The sequence below is a fragment of the Chiloscyllium plagiosum genome, chromosome 6, assembly GCF_004010195.1.
Source record: "Chiloscyllium plagiosum isolate BGI_BamShark_2017 chromosome 6, ASM401019v2, whole genome shotgun sequence".
NCBI classification, from domain to species: Eukaryota; Metazoa; Chordata; class Chondrichthyes; order Orectolobiformes; family Hemiscylliidae; genus Chiloscyllium; species Chiloscyllium plagiosum.
The window spans coordinates 119,593,743-119,613,779 of NC_057715.1; the positions used below are offsets into that span (position 1 = coordinate 119,593,743).

At 45.3% G+C, this 20,037-nt stretch overlaps 1 protein-coding gene and 1 long non-coding RNA gene across 2 annotated transcripts in view; both read right to left on the bottom strand.

Moving 5' to 3' along the window:
• Positions 1 to 3,827, bottom strand: part of LOC122550996 — a 14,353-nt gene extending 10,526 nt beyond the window's left edge. Inside the window, exon 1 of the long non-coding RNA XR_006311985.1 lies at positions 3,753 to 3,827. This is a non-coding gene — a long non-coding RNA (uncharacterized LOC122550996). The remainder of the gene's footprint in view (positions 1 to 3,752) is intronic.
• Positions 1 to 20,037, bottom strand: part of LOC122551092 (dynein heavy chain domain-containing protein 1-like) — a 221,247-nt gene that overhangs the window by 187,235 nt on the left and 13,975 nt on the right. The window contains exons 5-9 of the mRNA XM_043692735.1: positions 11,270 to 11,413; positions 10,163 to 10,328; positions 6,209 to 6,447; positions 4,115 to 4,358; positions 3,753 to 3,910 (exon numbers count right to left, since the gene is read on the bottom strand). Coding sequence (XP_043548670.1) covers positions 3,753 to 3,910; positions 4,115 to 4,358; positions 6,209 to 6,447; positions 10,163 to 10,328; positions 11,270 to 11,413 — 951 coding nt within the window. The remainder of the gene's footprint in view (positions 1 to 3,752; positions 3,911 to 4,114; positions 4,359 to 6,208; positions 6,448 to 10,162; positions 10,329 to 11,269; positions 11,414 to 20,037) is intronic.

The following is a 20,037-nucleotide window of genomic DNA, read 5'->3' on the forward strand; positions in this document are numbered from 1 at the left end:
GGGGTCAATTCAGAACAGAAATGCGGAGACATTTCTTCAGCCAGAGAGTGGTGGGCCTGTGGAATTCATTGCCACAGAGCGCAGTGGAGGCAAGGATGCTAAATGTCTTCAAGGCAGAGATTGATAAATTCTTGATGTCACAAGGAATTAAGGGCTACGGGGAGAATGGTGGTAAGTGGAGCTGAAATGCCCATCAGCCATGATTAAATGGCGGAGTGGACCCCATGGGCCGAATGGCCTTACTTCCACTCCTATGTCTTATGGTCTTATGGGAAGAGGTATAACTGGGGGAAAGGCAATTATGATGTGATTAGGCAAGTTTTAGGATGCATAGGACGGATGGACACACTTGAAATGTGGAGCTTATTCAAGGAACAGCTACTGCAGGTCCTTGATAAGTATCGACCTATCAGACAGGGAGGTAGTTGTCGAGAGAGGGAGCTGTGGTTTACTAAAGAAGTTGAAGCTCTTGTCAAGCGGAAGAAGAAGGCTTACGTGAGGATTTGGCATGAAGGCTCAGTTAGGGGGCTTGAGAGTTATAAGTTAGCCAGAAAAAATCGAAAGAGAAGGCTAAGAAGAGCCAGGAGAGGACATGAGAAGTTATTGGTGGATAGGATCAAGGAAAACTCTAAGGCCTTCTATAGGCATTTAAAGAATAAAAGAATGACTAGGATAAGATTAAGGCCAATCTAGGGTAGCAGTGGGAAGTTGTGTGTGGAATCTGAGGACGTAGGGGAAATGCGTAATGAATACTTTTCGTCAGTATTCACATTGGACAAAAGCAATGTTATGAGAAAATGGCGATACAGACTACTAGATAAGATGGGATTGAGGTTGACAAAGAGGAGGTTTTAGCAATTTTGGAAGATCTGAAAATAGATGCCTGGGCCGGATGGGATTTATCCTTGGATTCTTTGACATACCGGGGAGGAGATTGCAGAGCTTTTGGCTTTGATCTTTATGTCATCATTGTCGACAGGAACAGTGCCAGAAGACTGGAGGATAGCAAATGTTGTTCCCTTGTTCACGAAGGGCAGTAGAGACAACCCTGGTAATTATAGACCAGTGAGCCTTACTTCGGTTATGGGTGAAGTGTTGGAAAAGGCTAAGAGATAGGATTTATAATCATCTGGAAAGGAATAATTTGATTAGGGATAGTCAACACGGTCTTGTGAAGGGGAGGTCGTGCTTCACTAACCTTATTGAGTTCTTTGAGAAGGTGACAAAACAGGTAGATGAAGGTAAAGTGGTTGATGTGATGTATATGGATTTCAGTAAGGCGTTTGATACGGTTCCACATGGTAGACTATTGCACAAAATATGGAGTTTCAGGATTGAAGGTGATTTAGCGCTTTTGATCAGAAATTGGCTAGCTGAAAGAAGACAGAGGGTGGTGGTTGATGGGAAATGTTCATCCTGGAGCTCAGTTACCAGTGAATTGCCACAAGGATCTGTTTTGGGGTCACTGCTCTTTGTCATTATTTTAAAATGATCTGGAAGTGAGCATAGAAGGATGGGTTAGTAAATTTGTGGATGACACTAAGGTCAGTAGAGTTGTGGATAGTGCCAAAGGATGTTGTGGGTTAGAGGGACATTGATAAGATGCAAAGCTGGGCTGAGAAGTGGCAAATGGAGTTTAATGCAGAAAAATGTGACATAGTTCACTTTGGAAGAAGCAACAGGAATGCAGAGTACTGGGCTAATGCTAAAATTCTTGACATTATAGATGAACAGAGAACTCTCGCTTCAGAGAACATCTCCGGGACACCTTTGCGAACCAACCTCACTGCCCAGTGGTCAAAACTTCAACTCTCCCTCCCACTCCACCGAGGACATGCAGGTCCTGGGTCTCCTCCATCACTACTCCCTTACCACCCGTAAGTCTGACATTCGTAGTCAGGAAATTATTGAAGAAGGTTCTTAGGGACAGGATTTAATTGCATTTGGGGAAAAAAATACTTATTATAGATAGTCAGCATGGCTTTATGCAGGGGAGGTCTTGCCTCACAAATCTGATTGAGTTTTTTGACCAAGTGTCAAGGATGATTGATGAAGGTAGGGCAGTGCATGTTGTCTACATTTAATAAGATAGTCTGGTCCAGAAGATCAAATCCCATGGAATTCATGGTAACTTGGCAAGTTGGACACAAAATTGCCTTGGCCATAGAAGACGGAGGTTAGTTATAGAGGAATGTTTTTCTCACTGGGGGTCTATGACCTGTGATGTTCCACAAGGATCAATGCTGAGACCTCTATTATTTGTGATATACGTAAATTAGTATGTTTGCAGCTGACAAACAAATTGGTGGAGTTGTAGATAGTGAGGAAGGATATCAAAGGATACAGGTCTGTTGGAAAGTTGGGCAGAGAAATGGCATTTTGGGAGGTCAAATTCATGATGAAAGTATACTGTAAATGGTAGACCCCTTAGGAGCTTGGATATAAAGAGGATCCTCGGGTGCAGGTCCAAAGCTCTCTGAAAGTAGCAACACAAGTGGATAAGATGGTTAAGAAGGCATTTGGCATGCTCGCCTTCAGCAGTCAGGGTTGAAATATTGAGTATAGAAGTTAGCGAGTCATGTTGCAACTGTATAAGATTATGTGCAGTTCTAGTTGCCACAGCACAGGATGTGATGACTTTGGAGAGGATCCAGAAGAGGCTTACCAGGCTGTGACCTGGGTTGGAGTCTATTAGATTAGATTACTTACCATGTGGAAACAGGCCCTTCGGCCCAACAAGTTCACACCGACCCGCTGAAGCGCACCCGCCCAGACCAATTCCCTTACATTTACCCCTTCACCTAACCCTACGGGCAATTTAGCATGGCCAATTCACCTAATCTGCACATCTTTGGATTGTGGGAGGAAACCAGAGCACCCGGAGGAAACCCACGCAGACACGGGGAGAATGTGCAAACTCCACACAGTCAGTCGCCTGAGGCGGGAATTGAACCCGGGTCTCTGGCGCTGTGAGGACCACTGTGCCACCGTGCCGCCCATTAGATTCAAGAAAGATTGGATAAACTTGGATTGTTGTCACTAGAGTGTCGGAGGCTGAAGGTTGACTTGATAGGAGTATGAGATAAAATTATGAGAGGTATAGATAAGGTTGACAGTCAGAGTCTTTTTCCCAGGATGGAAATATCAAACAATGGAGGGGGGAGGCTTAAGGTGGGAGGGGAAAAGTTTAAAGTTTAAAGGAGATGGGCAAGGCAATTTTTATTTACAGAGGATGGTAGGTACCTGGAACATGCTGCCAGGGGAGGAAATAGAAGCAGATACGTTGGCAAAATTTAAGAGGCATTTAGACAGATGCATGAATGGACAGGGAATACAAGCATACAGATCATGCAGGCAAATGGGATCAGTTTAGAGTGGCATTATGGTTGGCACAGACATGGTGGGCCGAAGGGCGTGTTCCTTTAGTAGACTGTTTAGACTTTAGTAGAGTCGGGTAGCTGTATTCCAGTGAATCTGGATAAATGTAGGAGAGAAAAAGGAATAGAAGTCTCATTTCAGACCTGCCTTGACTTCAGGTTGTGCCATAGCACTTTACAACCAATGGAGATACTTTTGTAATGGGGCCACTATTGTAATTCACAAGCTTATTGGATGGAAATGTTGCGTGATTCTACAAAGAACATGGTGTTTATGAAAGTGATCTAGATGAAGTAATGATGAAATGTCCATTAATGAGGGCCTGCAGGTTACCAACTCCCTCATGGGACTCTCAATCTATAGAGATATGGTACCTTGCTTGAGTACAAGGCAAAAGCAACATCTTCTATTGGCTTGTCCTGCAGGTCTTTGATGGCTGTAGACAGGTCAATGATCAGCTTCTCTGTACGTTGTTCACATTCTTTTCTTGAAAAACTCAGAATATCCAGCTGCATGGATTTCAGAGAGGGCACTGGAAAAGAAAGGAAAGAGGAGGTTATTGAGGGCCACACGCATCTTGGATGAGAGGGGTTGGGGTAGCACATTGCGATGAACTCGGGTCACCGTGGGTTGGTGGAGGAGGGGTGGGGGTGGGGGGTAGTCAGTGCTGACTCACAGCATAGACATTGCCAACAGGAATGGGTGCCATGGCGATGGGTTTACCAGCTGCACTTACCCATCTTCTCATGAATGATTGAACAGTCTAAAGCCAACACTCGATTTCTGGTCACATACAGAGGCTCAAATCCTTTCATCCTCCTCAGCCATTTCCTCAGCTGCATCAGGTTGACCTGGTATTGCTGCAGTTTCCAGTGTCGCAGTTTCTCCAGTTCATCTGCACTCCACGTACAAAGCATTTGGTAAGTTGTTGTAAGCCAAATGTGGTGAGCTCGGAATAGAATGATGTCTTTCATAGCAGCCTGAAAACACAGGAGGAATAATCAGAGACCATCCCAATTACCATCCGAAAAGAGAACAAGGTCAGGCAGCAGCTCAACCTGCCCATCTCACTGTTTCGATATAAATTCAACAGCCTCATGTACACTCTCCCATTTCACTGACTTGAAGAGCCTATTTAACCACCCCTCCAATAGTCAATGGATAGTGGAAAGACAATGGCAAACATTTAAACAGTGCATTGAGGAACTGCAACAAACATTAATTCCTGCCCGGTAAAAAATTAAAATGGGAAAGGTGACCTGACCATGGTGATCAAGGGAAATTAGGGATAATATTTAATCCAAGGAAGTACACAAATTAGTCAGAAAGAGCAGCAAACCTGAGGATGAGAAGCAATTTAAACTTCAGCAAACAAAGATGAAGTGATTTATTAATAAAGGGAAAATAAAGTTTGAGAGTAAGCTTATGGAAACATAAGAACTGATTGCATAAGTTGTTATAGGTTTGCGAAGAGAGAAAGATTGGTGAAAACAAATGTATGTCCCTTACATTCAGAAATGGGGGAACAAAGAGATGGCTGACCAACTAAAGATATACTTTGATTCTGTGTTCACAAACAGGGGACACAAATGAAGTCCCAAATATGTTGGTCTTGAGAGAAAGAGGAGCTGAAGGAAAACAGTATTAGGAGGGAAATGGTAGTGGGGAAATTGATAGGATTGAAGGCTGACAAATCCCCACGGCCTGACAATCTATATACCAGAGTACTTAAGGAAGTGGCCATAGAAATAGTAGATGTGTTGGTGGTCATCTTCCAAGACTCTTTAGACTCTGGAATGGATTGTAGGGTTGCTCATGTAAAGCAACTTTTTAAAATGGCTAGTAGAAAGAAAATCGGAGATTACTAACCATTGAGACTGATGCTGGGAGTGGGAATAATACTCGTGTCCACTATAAAATATTTTAAAACAGAGCTTTTGGAAAACAGTGGCAGGATTGGACAGAGTTGACATGGGTTTATGAAACAGAAATCATGCTTGACAAATCGATTGAAATTATTTGAGGATATAACTAGTAGAGTTGATGAGGGAGAGCCAGTGAATGTGGTTTATTTGGTCTTTTAGAAGGCTTTCAGCAAAGTCCCACGTAAGAGATTAATGTTTCAAATTAAAGCACAGGAGATAGAGTATTGAGATGGATAGAAAACTGATTGGCAGACAGGAAACAAAGTGTAGGAATAAACGGGTTGTATTCTGAATGGTAGGGCTTCTACCAGAATCTTGGAGTTTTTTTGAATTAAACTTAACAAAGAAAACCCCAGCAGCAGCCAGTGACTAGTGGGGTACCGCAGAGATCAGTGGTTAGACCCCAGCTATTTACAGTATATATTAATGATTTATACAAGGAAACTAAAAGCAATATCTCCACATATTGCAGATAACACAAGGCTGGGTGGGAAGCTGAGCTGTGAGGAGGATGCAGGGTTGCTTCAGTGTGACTTGAACAGACTGAATGAGTGGGCAAGTGTGTAATAGATGCAGTACAATGTGGATCAATGTGTGGTTATTCTTTTTGGAGCAAAAACAGGAAGGCAGAATACAATCTGAATGGTGATAGATTGGGAAAGGGTGAGGCACAATGAGACCTGGGTGTCCTTCAACACCAGTCACTGAAAATAAGCAACAGGCAGTGAAGAACGTGAGTGCTATGTTGGCCTTCACAGAAAGCAAGCGATGAAGACAGAGAGAAAGATACATTCAGAGTGGAGCATAAGAGAGCAACAGAGACAGAAAGTTGGAGATGGAGTCAGAGACACAAAGACAGAGAGAGACAGTGTGAAGACTGTTGCAGAGTCAGACCAGTGACTCACCTTGATGAGCAGTTTCTGCTTCCTCTGCGCACTCTGCAGCTTCCTGTCTGCTGTTATTTCTGCCCTCAGAAGGGTGATAGGCATCGTGTTGAAATGAGCCTGCAGTTGCTCCCCAGTCACCCTCAGCCCTCTGCTGTCCAGCAGTCCGAGCAGGACTGAGGGCTGTGGAATGGAGCACGATGGCTTAGTGATCAGATGCTGGGAGATGTGACAGGGTCTAGTCTCTGTGTCTCCCGAACCTGTAAGGAACAAGGAAAGAAAGTGCTTCAGTTTCTATAGCCCCCATTTAATCCTCAGGATATCCCAATGTGATTCACATTCAATGATGTCTATGCAATGGGTTCAGGGTCAGGGTGCAGGACACTCGAGGAGTGCAGAGGATCTCCAAGGCATTTCAAGGGGGTGGGGAGAATAAACGCCTGCCTAGCCAGTAGTAACCACAACTCAGGGAAGAATCGAAAATGTCAAAAATAAATTAAAACACAGAGCCAATTTGAGCACAGCAAGCTCACGGTGACTTTCTGTGCGCTGTAAGGGTAACACAGTGGCTCAGTGGTTATCACAGCACCAGGGACCTGAGTTCAATTCCAGCCTCAGCTGACTGTGCAGAGTTTGCACATTCTCTCCATGTCCTCGCAGGTTTCCTCTGGGTGCTCCAGTTTCCTCCTACAGTCCAAGATGTGTAGGTCAGGTGGATTAGCCAAAGTAGATGCAGAGTTACAGGGATTGTGTGGGATGCTCTTTGGAGGGGGTCAGTGTTAACTTGATCAGCTGAAAGGCCTGCTTCCACACGGTAGGCATTCTCTGAGAAACAGCAATTAGATATTGACTAGAATGTCTATACTTGCTCAAGGTTAAATATTGGCCACAAGTATTGCACTCTCTCAGTGTTAGCCCTCTGACAGTGTGGCGCTCCCTCAGTGTTAGCCCTCTGACAGTGTGGCGCTCCCTCAGTGTTAGCCCTCTGACAGTGTGGTGCTCCCTCAGTGTTAGCCCTCTGACAGTGTGGCACTCCCTCAGTGATAGCCCTCTGACAGTGTGGCACTCTCTCAGTGATAGCCCTCTGACAGTGTGCCGCTCTCTCAGTGTTAGCCCTCTGACAGTGTGGTGCTCCCTCAGTACTGACCCTTGCCTTCTCCCACCAAATCCTATGAACCCTGGACAGTGAGAGATAGAAAGCAATGATTAAGAGAAAAAGGGGAGGTTATGATAGATTCCGAGGGGTCAAAACGGCAGAATCCCTCAAGGACTGTAGAATACGCAAGAAGGAACTTAAAAAGGAAATTAGGAATACTAAAATGGAACACTTGGCAGATAAAATGAACGAGAATTCTGGATTGTTTTACAGGTATATGAAGGGTATAAGGTTAATGAGTGAAAGAGTGGGGCCTATTAAGGACCACAATGGTAATTTGTGCATGGAACCAGAGGATGTAGGGAGGGTTCTAACTGAATACCTTGTGTTGGTGTTCACTAGTGAGAGGGATAACATGGTGAAAAAATCAGGGAGAAGGTCTGTATACAATTAAAGAAATTAAAACAGAAAGAGAGGACGTTATGAGTGGTCGTTATAGTAGATAAATCTCCAGGGCTGGTGAAATGTATCTCCAAATGTTAAGTGAGACAAAGGGGGAAGTAGCAATTTCTCTCTGGCCACAGGAGAGGTGCTGGAAAACTGGAGGACAGCCAATGTGGGACTGTTATTCAAGGAAGGTACAAGTGATAAAGCAGTAAAGTACAGGCTGGTCAATCTAACACAGTGGTGGGAAACTGTTTGAAGCAATTCAGAGGGACAGAATTAATCTGCATTTGGAGAGGCAGGGATTAATCAAAGACAGCCAGTATGGTTTTGTTCAGGGGAGATCATGTCTGAACATGATCATGTCTGATCAACTTGATTCAAAGAGGTGACCAGGTGTGTAGATGAAGGCAAGGCTTTTGATGTAGTCTATTTGGATTTCAGCAAGGCTTTTGGTCAGGTTCAGCATGGGAGACTGATAGCAAAGGTTAGAGCCCATGGGAATCCAAGGAAATTTCACTAATTAGATCCAGAGATGGCTGAGTAACAGGAAGCAGAGGGTGATGATTGAGAGGTGGTTTACAGACTGGAAGTATGTATCCAGTGGGATCTCACAGAGAATGTAGAAGGGTTGATTAGTAGGTTTTCAGATGACACAAAATTGGTGAAGTGGTAAGTTATGACAAGGATAGCCTTAGGTTACAGGAGGATATAGACGGGTTGGTCAGCCAAGCTGATCAGTGGCAAATGGAAGTCAATCTGGATAAGTGGATAAGTGTGAGGTGATGCACGTGGGCAGGACAACAGACGAGGGAATACATGATGGCCTGTAGGACTCTGGGAAGGACCAAAGATCAGAATGACCTTAGTGTATATGTAAACTGATCCCTTAAAGTGTCAGGACAGATGGATAAAGTGATTATGAAGGAATATGGTATACTAGCCTTAATTAATCAAGACATGGAACTTAAAAGTGGGGAGGCTATGGTGGAACTTTATAAAATGTGGTTAGATTAGATTACTTACAGTGTGGAAACAGGCCCTTCAGCCCAAAAAGTCCACACCGACCCATCAAAACACAACCCACCCAGACCCATTCCCCTACATCTAACACTATGGGCAATTTAGCATGGCCAATTCACCTGACCTGCACATCTTTGGACTGTGGGAGGAAACCAGAGCAAACCCACGCAGACACTGGGAGAATGTGCAAACTCAGTCACCTGAGGCGGGAATTGAACCCGGGTCTCTGGCGCTGTGAGGCAACAGTGCTAACCACTGTACCACCGTGCCGCTGGCTAGTTCACAGCGAGTGTACTGTGTGCTGTTCAGGAATCCACAGTACAGGAGAGATGTGATAGCCTTGGAGAGGATGCAGAGGGAGATTTACTGGGTTGGTGCCTGGGATGGAGAGTTTCAGTGATGAAGAGAGATTGTACAGACAGGGGCTGTTTTCCTTAGAGTAGAAGAGACTGAGGGAGACATGATTGAGATTTATAAAATAATGAGGGACATACATTGGGTCAACAGGAAGAAACTTTTTCCCTTGATGGAGGGATCAATGACAAGGCGATGTAGATTAAGGGAAGGGGCAGAAGGTTTCACCCAGAGGCTGGTGAGAATCTGGAACTCACTGCCTATGAGGGTAGGAGAGGCAGAAACCCTCAGAACATTGAGGAAGCTTTTAGATGTGCAGTTACTTCCAAGCATCCAAGGCAATGGGCAAGAGCTGGGAAATGGGATTATAATCATTAGATGGTCGTCATTGACTGGTATAGAGTTGACAGCAAAAGTGTCCTTCTCTGTGCTGTACATCACTATGACTATGGCTGTCTGAATCTCTGTGCTGTAAATCACTGACTATGGCTCTCTGTATCTCTCTCTCTCTCTCTCTCTCTTTCTCTCCCCTTCCATGTTCACTGACTCACTCTCACCTTCCAAACACTTTAGTCATTCACAGAAAGAGGGTGTTGCCAGCCAGCCTGCATTTATTACCCAGAGAGTAGTTAAAAGTCAACCACATTGCTGTTGGTCTGGAGTCACATGTAGGCCTGACCAGGTAAGGATGGTTATTCATTCCCTCAAGGACATTAGTGAATCAGATGGGTTTTTCTGAAAATTGATTCACAGTCATTATTAAACTCTTTATTCCAGATTTCTTTTCCTTGAATTCAAACTCCACCATTTGCCATGGCAGGATTTGAACCCAGGTCCCTCAGACATTATTTGGATCTCTGGATTAACAGTCCATTGATAAAACCACTAGGCCATTAACATCCCTCACACACTTTCCACATTCTCCTCTCTCTCTGTCTATCTCCTTTCACTCTCTTTCTCTCACTTTCAACACTTTCTCCCTTCTTCCAAACACTGTCTCCCTTATCTCCCAAACACTGTCTCCCTTATCTTCCACTCCTCCTCTTGTTTTCACTCACCTTCTGCTTTTGTTCTTCCTCTTGCCTCCCGTTGGGCTCTGCACACATTACACATTGCCTCGGAAGGCTTGTTGGACCCAGTCTCGGGTGAATCCTTGCTCCTAGTGTCCCTCTGATCCTCCGATCCTGATTGGGAAGGGCTGGCCTTCTGCACAGACTCCACCACCTGAAGAAGAATGTTCCAGAGAGTGAGAGACATTCCACAGCCCCTCTCTCCCCTACCTCTCCATATGGACCATCACCTTTCCCTGCCTTCCACCTCACTGCACGCTCTCTCTCTCCTGCTCTCCTTCCCACCTCTCTGCCAAAAGCACATTACGTCCTTCCTCTCTCTCCGCTTGCCTCTCACTTCCCACATCCAGAATCACTTATACCCAGCTCTCCCACCTTCTCATTTCCTACCTCACAACACCTTCCGTTTGCTGTGTCCTCACTCTTCTCTCTCCCTCAGCACTGACCATCTGACCGTGCAGCGCTCCCTCAGCACTGATCCTCTGACAGTGCAGCACTCCCTCAACACTGACCTTCTGATAGTGCAGCACTTCCTCAGTACTGACCTTCCAATAGTGCAGCACTCCTTCAGTACTGACTCTCCGACAGTGTGGCATTTCCTCAGCTCTGACCCTTGGACAGTGCAGCGCTCCCTCAACACTGACCCTCCGACAGTGCGGCACTCCCTCAGCACTGACCCTCCGACAGTGCAGCACTCCCTCAGCACTGAACCTCTGCAAGTGCGGGACTACCTCTGCACTGACTCTCTAACTGTGCAGTACTTTGTTAGATGCGCATTTAGAAGGTCAGCTTTTCAATTTTTTGTGAAGTTTCTGGATTTGCCTTGAAGCCAAAAGCTCTGACTAGGGAGTCCAACCATCCACACCGCAATACTGCCCATACCTACAGTGCTGGGAGTCATTGTAAAAGAGGTCTTTGTGGTTTGTTTAAGACTCAACATATTTGTGTGAGCACCACTATTTGCTAGCAGAGACATTTGGGTTGAATGGCAGTGTTCACTGTCTGGATATGAATCTGTGGATGCAATGTATTGATGGGCACAGGGGGTAGGACTGAGTACTGGCTGCAAAATTTCTCTGTAATGTTCACACTCACCGTGAAGATGCTGTCACCCACTGACTTCAGGATTTCAGACATTTTTGTGAAGAGCAGGGACCGAGCTGGGGACACAGTCATGTGGCCATCAGCATCAAACACCAAGTGTACCTTCAGGAAAGCTGGTCTCTGTTCATCTGTGCTCTGTGTGAGACAAGATACAGCAATTGGAAACTTCACCACTGGGCAATGCAGTCCTGCCAAAGCTCCATTTATGCCCACACCTTCCTCCTCACACTCAGTTGCCACCTCCCCACACACATTCCCACTCCTCCACATGCACACATATCCCCTACACACACATTACCCATTCCCAGATTTCCCCCCCCCCCCCAGTCATATACATGTCCCACACACATTCCCACTCCCTACATACACTTCCCACCCACCCCCGCCAACACAGACACACGAAGAACAAAGATAATTTGCAGCCCAGGAACAGGCCCTTCGGCCCTCCAAGCTTGAGCTGATCCAAGTGTACGGTCTAAACCTGTCGCCCAATTCTTAAGCATCTGTGTCCCTCTGCTCCCCACCTACTCATGCATCTGTCCAGACGCACCTTAAATGAATCTACCGTGCCTGCCTCTACCACCTCTGCTGGCAATGCGTTCCAGGCACCTATCACCCTCTGTGTAAAGTACTCTCCGCGTGTATCCCCCTTAAACTTTTCACCTCTCACCTTGAAAGCATGACCTCTGGTTATTGAATCCTTCATCCTGGGAAAAAGCTTACCACTATCTACCTGGTCTATAACCTTCATGATTTTGTAGACCTCATCCTTTTGGTAATGTGGCGACCAGAACTGTATACAGTATTCTAAATGCAGCCGAACCAAAGTCTTGTACTATTTTAACATAACCTGCCAGCTCTTATACTCAATACCATGTTCAATGAAAGCAAGCATACCATATGCCTTCTTGATCACTCTATCCATCTCTGCACCCACCTTCAGGGTACAATGGACCTAAACTCCCAGATCTCTCTGCTCATCAACTTTTCCCAAGGCTCATCCATTTACAGTATAGTTCGCTCTAGAATTAGACTTCCCAAAATGCATCACCTCACATTTGCCCGGATTGAACTCCATCTGCCACTTCTCTGCCCAACTCTCCAGTCTATATTCTTTTATATTCTTTGACAGTCCCCTATGCTTTCTGCTACTCTACCAAACTTCGTGTCATCTGCAAACTTGCTGATCAGACCACCAAAGCCCTCTTCCAGATCATTTGTGTATATCATAAACAACAGCGGCTCTAATACTGAAACACCTGTGAAACACCACTGGTCACCTTTATCCATTTTGAGAAACTCCCTTCAACTACCACTCTCTGTCTCCTGTTGCTCAACCAGTTCTTTATCCACCTAGCTAGAACACCCTGAACACCATGTGACTTCACTTTCTCCATTAGTTTACCATGGGGGACCTTATCAAACACTTTCCTGAAGTCCGTGACATCTACAGACCTTCCTTCATCTATCAACTTGGTCACTTCTTCAAACATTAAGATTGATAAGATCCCAGGGCCAGACCATATTTACCCAAGGCTGCTCCAGGAAGCGAGAAAGGAGGTTGCTAAGCCGCTGGTGAGGATATTTAGAGTCATAGAGTCATAGAGATGTACAGCATGGAAACAGACCCTTCGGTCCAACCCGTCCATGCTGACCAGATATCCCAAACCAATCTAGTCCCACCTGCCAGCACCCGGCCCATATCCCTCCAAACCCTTCCTATTCATATACCCATCCAAATGCCTCTTAAATGTTGCAATTGTACCAGCCTCCACCACTTCCTCTGGCAGCTCATTCCATACACGTACCACCCTCTGTGTGAAAAGGTTGCCCTGTAGGTCTCCTTTATATCTTTACCCTCTCAACCTAAACCTATGCCCTCTAGTCTGGACTCCCCCACCCCAGGGAAAGGACTTTGCCTATTTACCCTATACATGCCCCTCGTAATTTTGTAAACCGCTGTAAGGTCACCCCTCAGCCTCCGACGCTCCAAGGAAAACAGCCCCAGTCTGTTCAGCCTCTCCCTGTAGCTCAAATCCTCTAACCCTGGCAACAACCTTGTAAATCTTCTCTGAACCCTTTCAAGTTTTACAACATCTTTCCAATAGGAAGGAGACCAGAATTGCACGCAATATTCCAACAGTGGCCTAACCAATGTCCTGTACAGCCGCAACCTGACCTCTCAACTCCTGTACTCAAAACTCTGACCATACCATATGCCTTCTTGATCACTCTATCCACCTCTGCACCCACCTTCAGGGTACAATGGACCTAAACTCCCAGATCTCTCTGCTCATCAACTTTTCCCAAGGCTCTTCCATTTACAGTATAGTTCGGTCTAGAATTAGACTTCCCAAAATGCATCACCTCTCACTTGCCCGGATTGTACTCCATCTGCCACTTCTCTGCCCAACTCTCCAGTCTATATAAAGGAAAGCATACCAAACACCTTCTTCACTATCCTATCTACCTGTGACTCCACTTTCAAGGAGCTATGAGCCTGCACTCCAAGGTCTCTTTGTTCAGCAACACTCCCTAGGACCTTACCATTAAGCGTATAAGTCCTGCTAAGATTTGCTTTCCCAAAATGCAGCACCTCGCATTTATCTGAATTAAACTCCATCTGCCACTTCTCAGCCCATTGGCCCATCTGGTCAAGATCCTGTTGTAATCTGAGGTTACTCTCTTTGCTGTCCACTACACCTCCAATTTTGGTGTCATCTGCAAATTAACTAACTGTACCCCTTACGCTCGCATCCAAATCATTTTTGTAAATGACAAAAAGTAGAGGGCCCAGCACTGATCCTTGTGGCACTCCACTGGTCACAGGCCTCCAGTCTGAAAAACAACCCTCCACCACCACCCTCTGTCTTCTACTTTTGAGCCAGTTCTGTATCCAAATGGCTCGTTCTCCCTGTATTCCGTGAGATCTAACCTTGCTAATCAGTCTCCCAGGGGGATCCTTGTCAAACGCCTTACTGAAGTCCATATAGATCACATCTACCACTCTGCCCTCATCAATCCTCTTTGTTACTTCCTCAAAAAACTCAATCAAGTTTGTAAGACATGATTTCCCACACCCAAAGCCATGTTGACTATCCCGAATCAGTCCTTGCCTTTCCAAATACATGTACATACTGTCCCTCAGGATTCCCTCCAACAGCTTGACCACCACTGAGGTCAGGCTCACTGGTCTAAAGTTCCCTGGCTTGTCCTTACCACCCTTCTTAAACAGTGGCACCACGTTAGCCAACCTCCAGTCTTCCGGCACCTCACCCACGATTATCGTTGATACAAATATCTCCGCAAGAGGCCCAGCAATCACATCTCTAGCTTCCCACAGAGTTCTCGGGTACACCTGATCAGGTCCTGGGGATTTATCCACTTTTATGTGTTTCAAGACATCCAGCACTTCCTCCTCTGTAATCCGGACATTTTGCAGGATTTCACCACCTATTTCCCTACAGTCTATATCTTCCATATCCTTTTCTACAGTAAATACTGATTCTTAATACTCATTTAGTATCTCCCCCATTTTCTGAGGCTCCACAAAGGATGCCTTGCTGATCTTTGAGGGGCCCTATTCTTTCCCTAGTTACCCTTTTGTCCTTTATGTATTTGTGAAAATCTTTGGATTCTCTTTAATTCTATTTTCCAAAGCTATCTCATGTCCCCTTTTTGCCCTCTTGATTTCCCGCTTAAGTATACTCCTACTTCCTCTATACTATTCTAAGGATTTGCCTACTCTCCCTCCATGGGAGTTGTACCAGAGGAATTGAAGGAGGTGAATGTTGTTCCTCTTTTCAAGAAAGATAATAGGGAAATCCCTGGCAATTACAGACCAGTCAGTCTTACGTCTGTGGTTAGCAAAGTTTTGGAAAGAATTCTGAGGGATAGGATTTATGACTATTTGGAAAAGCACAGTGTAATTAAAGGCAGTCAGGATGGCTTTGTGAGGGGCAGGTCATGCCTCACAAATCTTATTGAGTTTTTGAGGAGGTGACAAGACAGGTCGACAAAGGTCAAGCAGTGGATGTGGTGTATATGGACTTCAGCAAGGCATTTGATAAGGTTCCTCATGGTAGGCTCATTCATAAAGTCAGGAAGTATGGGATACAGGGATATTTGGTTATCTGGACTCAGAATTGGGTGGCTGACAGAAGGCAGAGAGTGGTTGTAGATGGAAAGTGTTCTGCCTGGAGGTCAGTGTTGAGTGGGGTCCCACAGGGCTCTGTTCTTGGGCCTCTGCTCTTTGTAGTTTTTATAAATGATTTGGATGAGGAGGTTGAGGGGTGGGTTAGTAAAATTGCAGATGACACAAATGTTGGAGGTGCCGTTGATCATATCTAGGGCTACTGCAGGATGCAGTGCAACATAGACAGGATGCAGAGTTGGGCTGAGAAATGGCAGATGGAGTTCAACCTGGATAAATGCGAAGTGATGCATTTTGGAAGGTTGAACTCGAATGCTGAATATAGGATTAAAGACAGGATTCTTGGCAGTGGAGGAACAGAGGGATCTTGGTGTGCAAGTACATAAATCCCTCAAAATTGCCACCCAAGTGGATGGGGTTGTTAAGTGAGTTTTTTTTCTTTTTTTTGTGTTTGTTGTGTTTTGGTTATTATTTATTTAATATTTAATGGTATATTAGTGTTCATATTCATTTGTGTTATTTTGTTAGTTTGTAAATATGTTTTAAAAATTTCCTCTTTCTTCAATAAAAATATCTATAAAAAATAAAAAGAAAGTATCTGGTGTTTTGGCTTTCATTAATAGGGGGATCAAGTTTAACAGCTGTGAGGTTTTGCTGCAGCTCAACAAGTCCCTGGTGAGACCACACTTGGAATATTGTGTCCAGTTCTGGTCGCCCTACTATAGGAAAGATACAGAGGCTTTGGAGAGGGTGCAAAGAAGGTTTACCAGGATGCTGGATTAGTGGTGCTGGAAAAGCACAGCAGTTCAGGCAGCATCCGAGGAGCAGTAAAATCGACGCTTCGGCATTTTATCTTTTACCAGGATGCTACCTGGACTGGACGGTTTGCCTTCTGAAGAAAGGTTGAATAAGCTCGGACTTTTCTCTCTGGAGAGAAGGAGGAAGAGAGGAGACCTGATCGAGGTATACAAGATAATGAGAGGAATAGATAGAGTCAATAGCTGGAGACGTTTCCCCAGGGCAGGATTGACTGGCACGAGGGGTCATAGTTTTAAGATATTACGAGAAAGGTATGAAGGAGACATCAGAGGTAGGTTCCTTATGCAGAGTTGTGAATGCATGGAATGCTTTGCCAGCGGTGGTGGTGGAAGCAGAGTCATTAGGGATATTTAAGCGACTGCTGGACATGCACATGGATAGCAGTGAATTGGGGGGTGCATAGGTTAGGTTAATCTATTTTACATTAGGATTAAACCTTGGAACAACATCATGGGCCAAAGGGCTTGTTCTGTGCTGTACATTTCTATGTTCTATGTTCTCGAACTCTATTAAGTTGGTAAGGCACGATCTCCCCCGCACAAAACCAAGTTGCCTATCACTGATGAGCCCATTCTCTTCTGAATATAATAGATCCTATCCCTCAGTTTCTTCTCCAGCAACTTTCCCACCACTGACGTTAGGCTCACTGGTCTGTAGTCGCCTGGAATATCCCGACTACCCTTCTTGCACAGTCCTCCAGCACCTCAGCTGTGTTTAAGGATGCCACAAAGATATCTGTCAGGGCCCCAGCTATTTCTTCTCTCGCCTCCCTCAGCAACCTGGGACAGATCCCATCCAGTCCTGGGGATTTGTCCACCTTTAGCCTACCCAACACATCTTCCCTACTTATGTCAACGTGATCCAGAGTAAACAAACTTCTATCTCTAATCTCAACATTCATCATGTCCCTCTCTTCAGTGAATACTGATGCAAAGTAATCATTCAGAATCTCACCCATTCTCTCAGGTTCAGCAACCTTCCTTCCTTATCCTTTAGTGGACTAATCCTTTCTCCAGTTACCTGCTTGATTCTTATATATGAATAGGAGGCCTTGGGATGCTCCTTAATACTGCTCACTAAAGTTATTTCATGACCCCTTTTAGCCTGTTTGATTCCTCGTTTAAGGTTGGTCCTACTCTCCCGATATTCTTCCAGGGCCCGTTCTGTTCTTAGCTGCCTTGACCTTATGTACGCTTCCCTTTTTCTCTTGGCTAGTTGAACAATTTCTCCTGTCATCCACAGTTCACAAATCTCTTGTTTTCAAAGGGACATGACTATCCTGCACTATCTTCAACCTACCTTTGAAAGCCTCCCACATATCAAATACAGACTTCCTTTCAAATAGCTGCTCCCAATCCACATTTCACAGCTCCTGCCAAATTTTGAAATAATTGGCCTTGACCCAGCTTAGTGCTCTTTCCTTAGGACCACTCTCATCTTTTGTCTACGAGTATTCTAAAACTTAAAGAATGCACACACACACACACATACATTCCCACCCTCACACACACGTTCCTAGTGTAACAAGATTTTAAATTTTTAAAATTTTTCAACAGTCTCTTTGGGAATTTAGAATCGTGGGAATTGAGGTGAGGGCAGTTGAATGTTCCTCCTGCAGAATGTGGGAGGTAAGGGTCACCTTTAGTGTCCCCACCGACTTCATCTGCGGGAAGTGCACCCAACTCCAGCTCCTTGGAAACCGTGTTAGGGAACTGGAGCTAGAGCTGGATGAATTTCGGATCATTTGGAAGGCAGAGGGGGTTATTGAGAGGAGTTACAGGGAGGTAGTCACACCTCAGGCAAAAGATGAAGGTAGATTGGTTACCATCAGGGGACAGAAAGGGAACCAGCAGGCAGTGCAGGGAACCCCTTCGGCTGTTCCCCTCAATAACAAGTATACTGTTTTGCATACTGTTGGCGGGAGGCAGGTGAACTTACCAGGGATAAGACATGGGGAACAGGTCTCTGGCACAGAGTCTGTCCCTGTTGCTCAGAAGGGAAGGGGGAAGAGGAGCACAGCATTAGTCATTGGGGACTCCATAGTTAGGGGGACAGATAGGAGGTTCTGTGGGAATGAGAGAGACTCACGATTTGTGATGCCTCAGATCGAGTTTTTTGGGATCCTTAAGGAGGAGAGGGAGCAGCCCCAAGTCTTGGGCCATGTAGGCACAATGAAATAAGTAAGAAAAGAGATGTGGATTTAAGGCAGAAATTCAGGGAGCTGGGTTGGAAGCTCAGAGCTAGAACAAACAGAGTTGTTATCTCTGGTTTGTTACCCATGCCATGTGCTAGCGAGGTGAGGAATAGAGAGAGAGAGAGAGGAGTTGAATACGTGGCTACAGGGATGGTGCAGGAGGAGGGGATTCAGATACCTGGATAATTGGGGCTTTTTCTGGGATGGGTGGCACCTGTACAAACAGGATGGTCTTCACCTGAACCAGAGGGGTACCAATATTCTGGGGGGAATTTGCTAATGCTCTTCGGAAGGGTTTAAACTAATCCAGCAGGGGAATGGGAACTGGAATTTTAGTTCCAGTGTACAGGAGGTTGAGAGCAGTGAGGTCAGAAGTAAGGTTTCAAGGTCGCAAGAGTGCACTGGCAAGCAGGAAGGTGGTTTGAAGTGTGTCTACTTTAACGCCAGGAGCATCCGGAATAAGGTAGGTGAGCTTGCAGCATGGGTTGGTACCTGGGACTTCGATGTTGTGGCCATTTTGGAGACATGGATAGAACAGGAACAGAAATGGTTTTTGCAAGTTCCGGGGTTTAGATGTTTCAGTAAGAACAGGGAAGGTGGTAAAAGAGGGGGAGGTCTGGCATTGTTAGTCAAGGACAGTACAGTGGCAGAAAGGATGTTTGATGAGGCCTCGTTTACTAAGAAGTATGTGCTGAGGTTAGAAACAGGAAAGGAGAGGTTACCCTTTTGGGTGTTTTCTATAGGCCTCCGAACAGTTCCAGAGATGTCGATAAAAGATGATTCTGGATAGGAGTGTGAGTAACAGGGTAGTTGTTATGGGGGAACTTTAACTTTCCAAATATTGACTGGAAACGCTATAGTTCAAGTACTTTATGGGTCAGTTTTTGTTCAATGTGTGCAGGAGGATTTCCTGGAACAGTATGTAGAAAGGCCAACAAGGGGCGAGGCCACATTGGATTTGGTACTGGGTAATGAACCAGACCAGGTGTTAGATTTGGAGATAGGTGAGCACTTTGGTGATAGTGACCATGATTCGGTTATGTTTACTTTAGCGATGGAAAGGGATAGGTTTGTACCGCAGGGCAAGAGTTATAGTTAGGGGAAAGGTGATAAGATAAGATTTAGGATGCATAGGAGGGAAAGGAAACTGCAGGGGATGGGCACAGCTGAAATGTGGAGCTTGTTCAAGGAACTGCTACTGCGTGGCCCTGATAAGTATGTACCTGTCAGAAGGGAGGAAGTGATTGAGTGAGGGAGCTGTGGTTTACTAAAGAAGTTGAATCTCTTGTCAAGAGGAAGAAGAAGATTTATGTTAGGATGAGAAGACACAGTTAGGATGCTTGAGAGTTACAAGTTAGCCAGGAAAGACCTAAAGAGAGAGCTCAGAAGAGCCAGGAGGGGACATGAGAAGTCTTTGAAGTTGTTGATCAAAGAAAACCCTAAAGATCCCTGATGCCGAGAAACGTTCATTCTCCTGCTCCTCAGATGCTGCCTGACTGGCTGTGGTTTTGCAGCACCATACTCTTCAACTAAGACCTCCAGCATCTGCACTCTTCACTTTCCCACCCACCCACACACACACTTTACCACCTC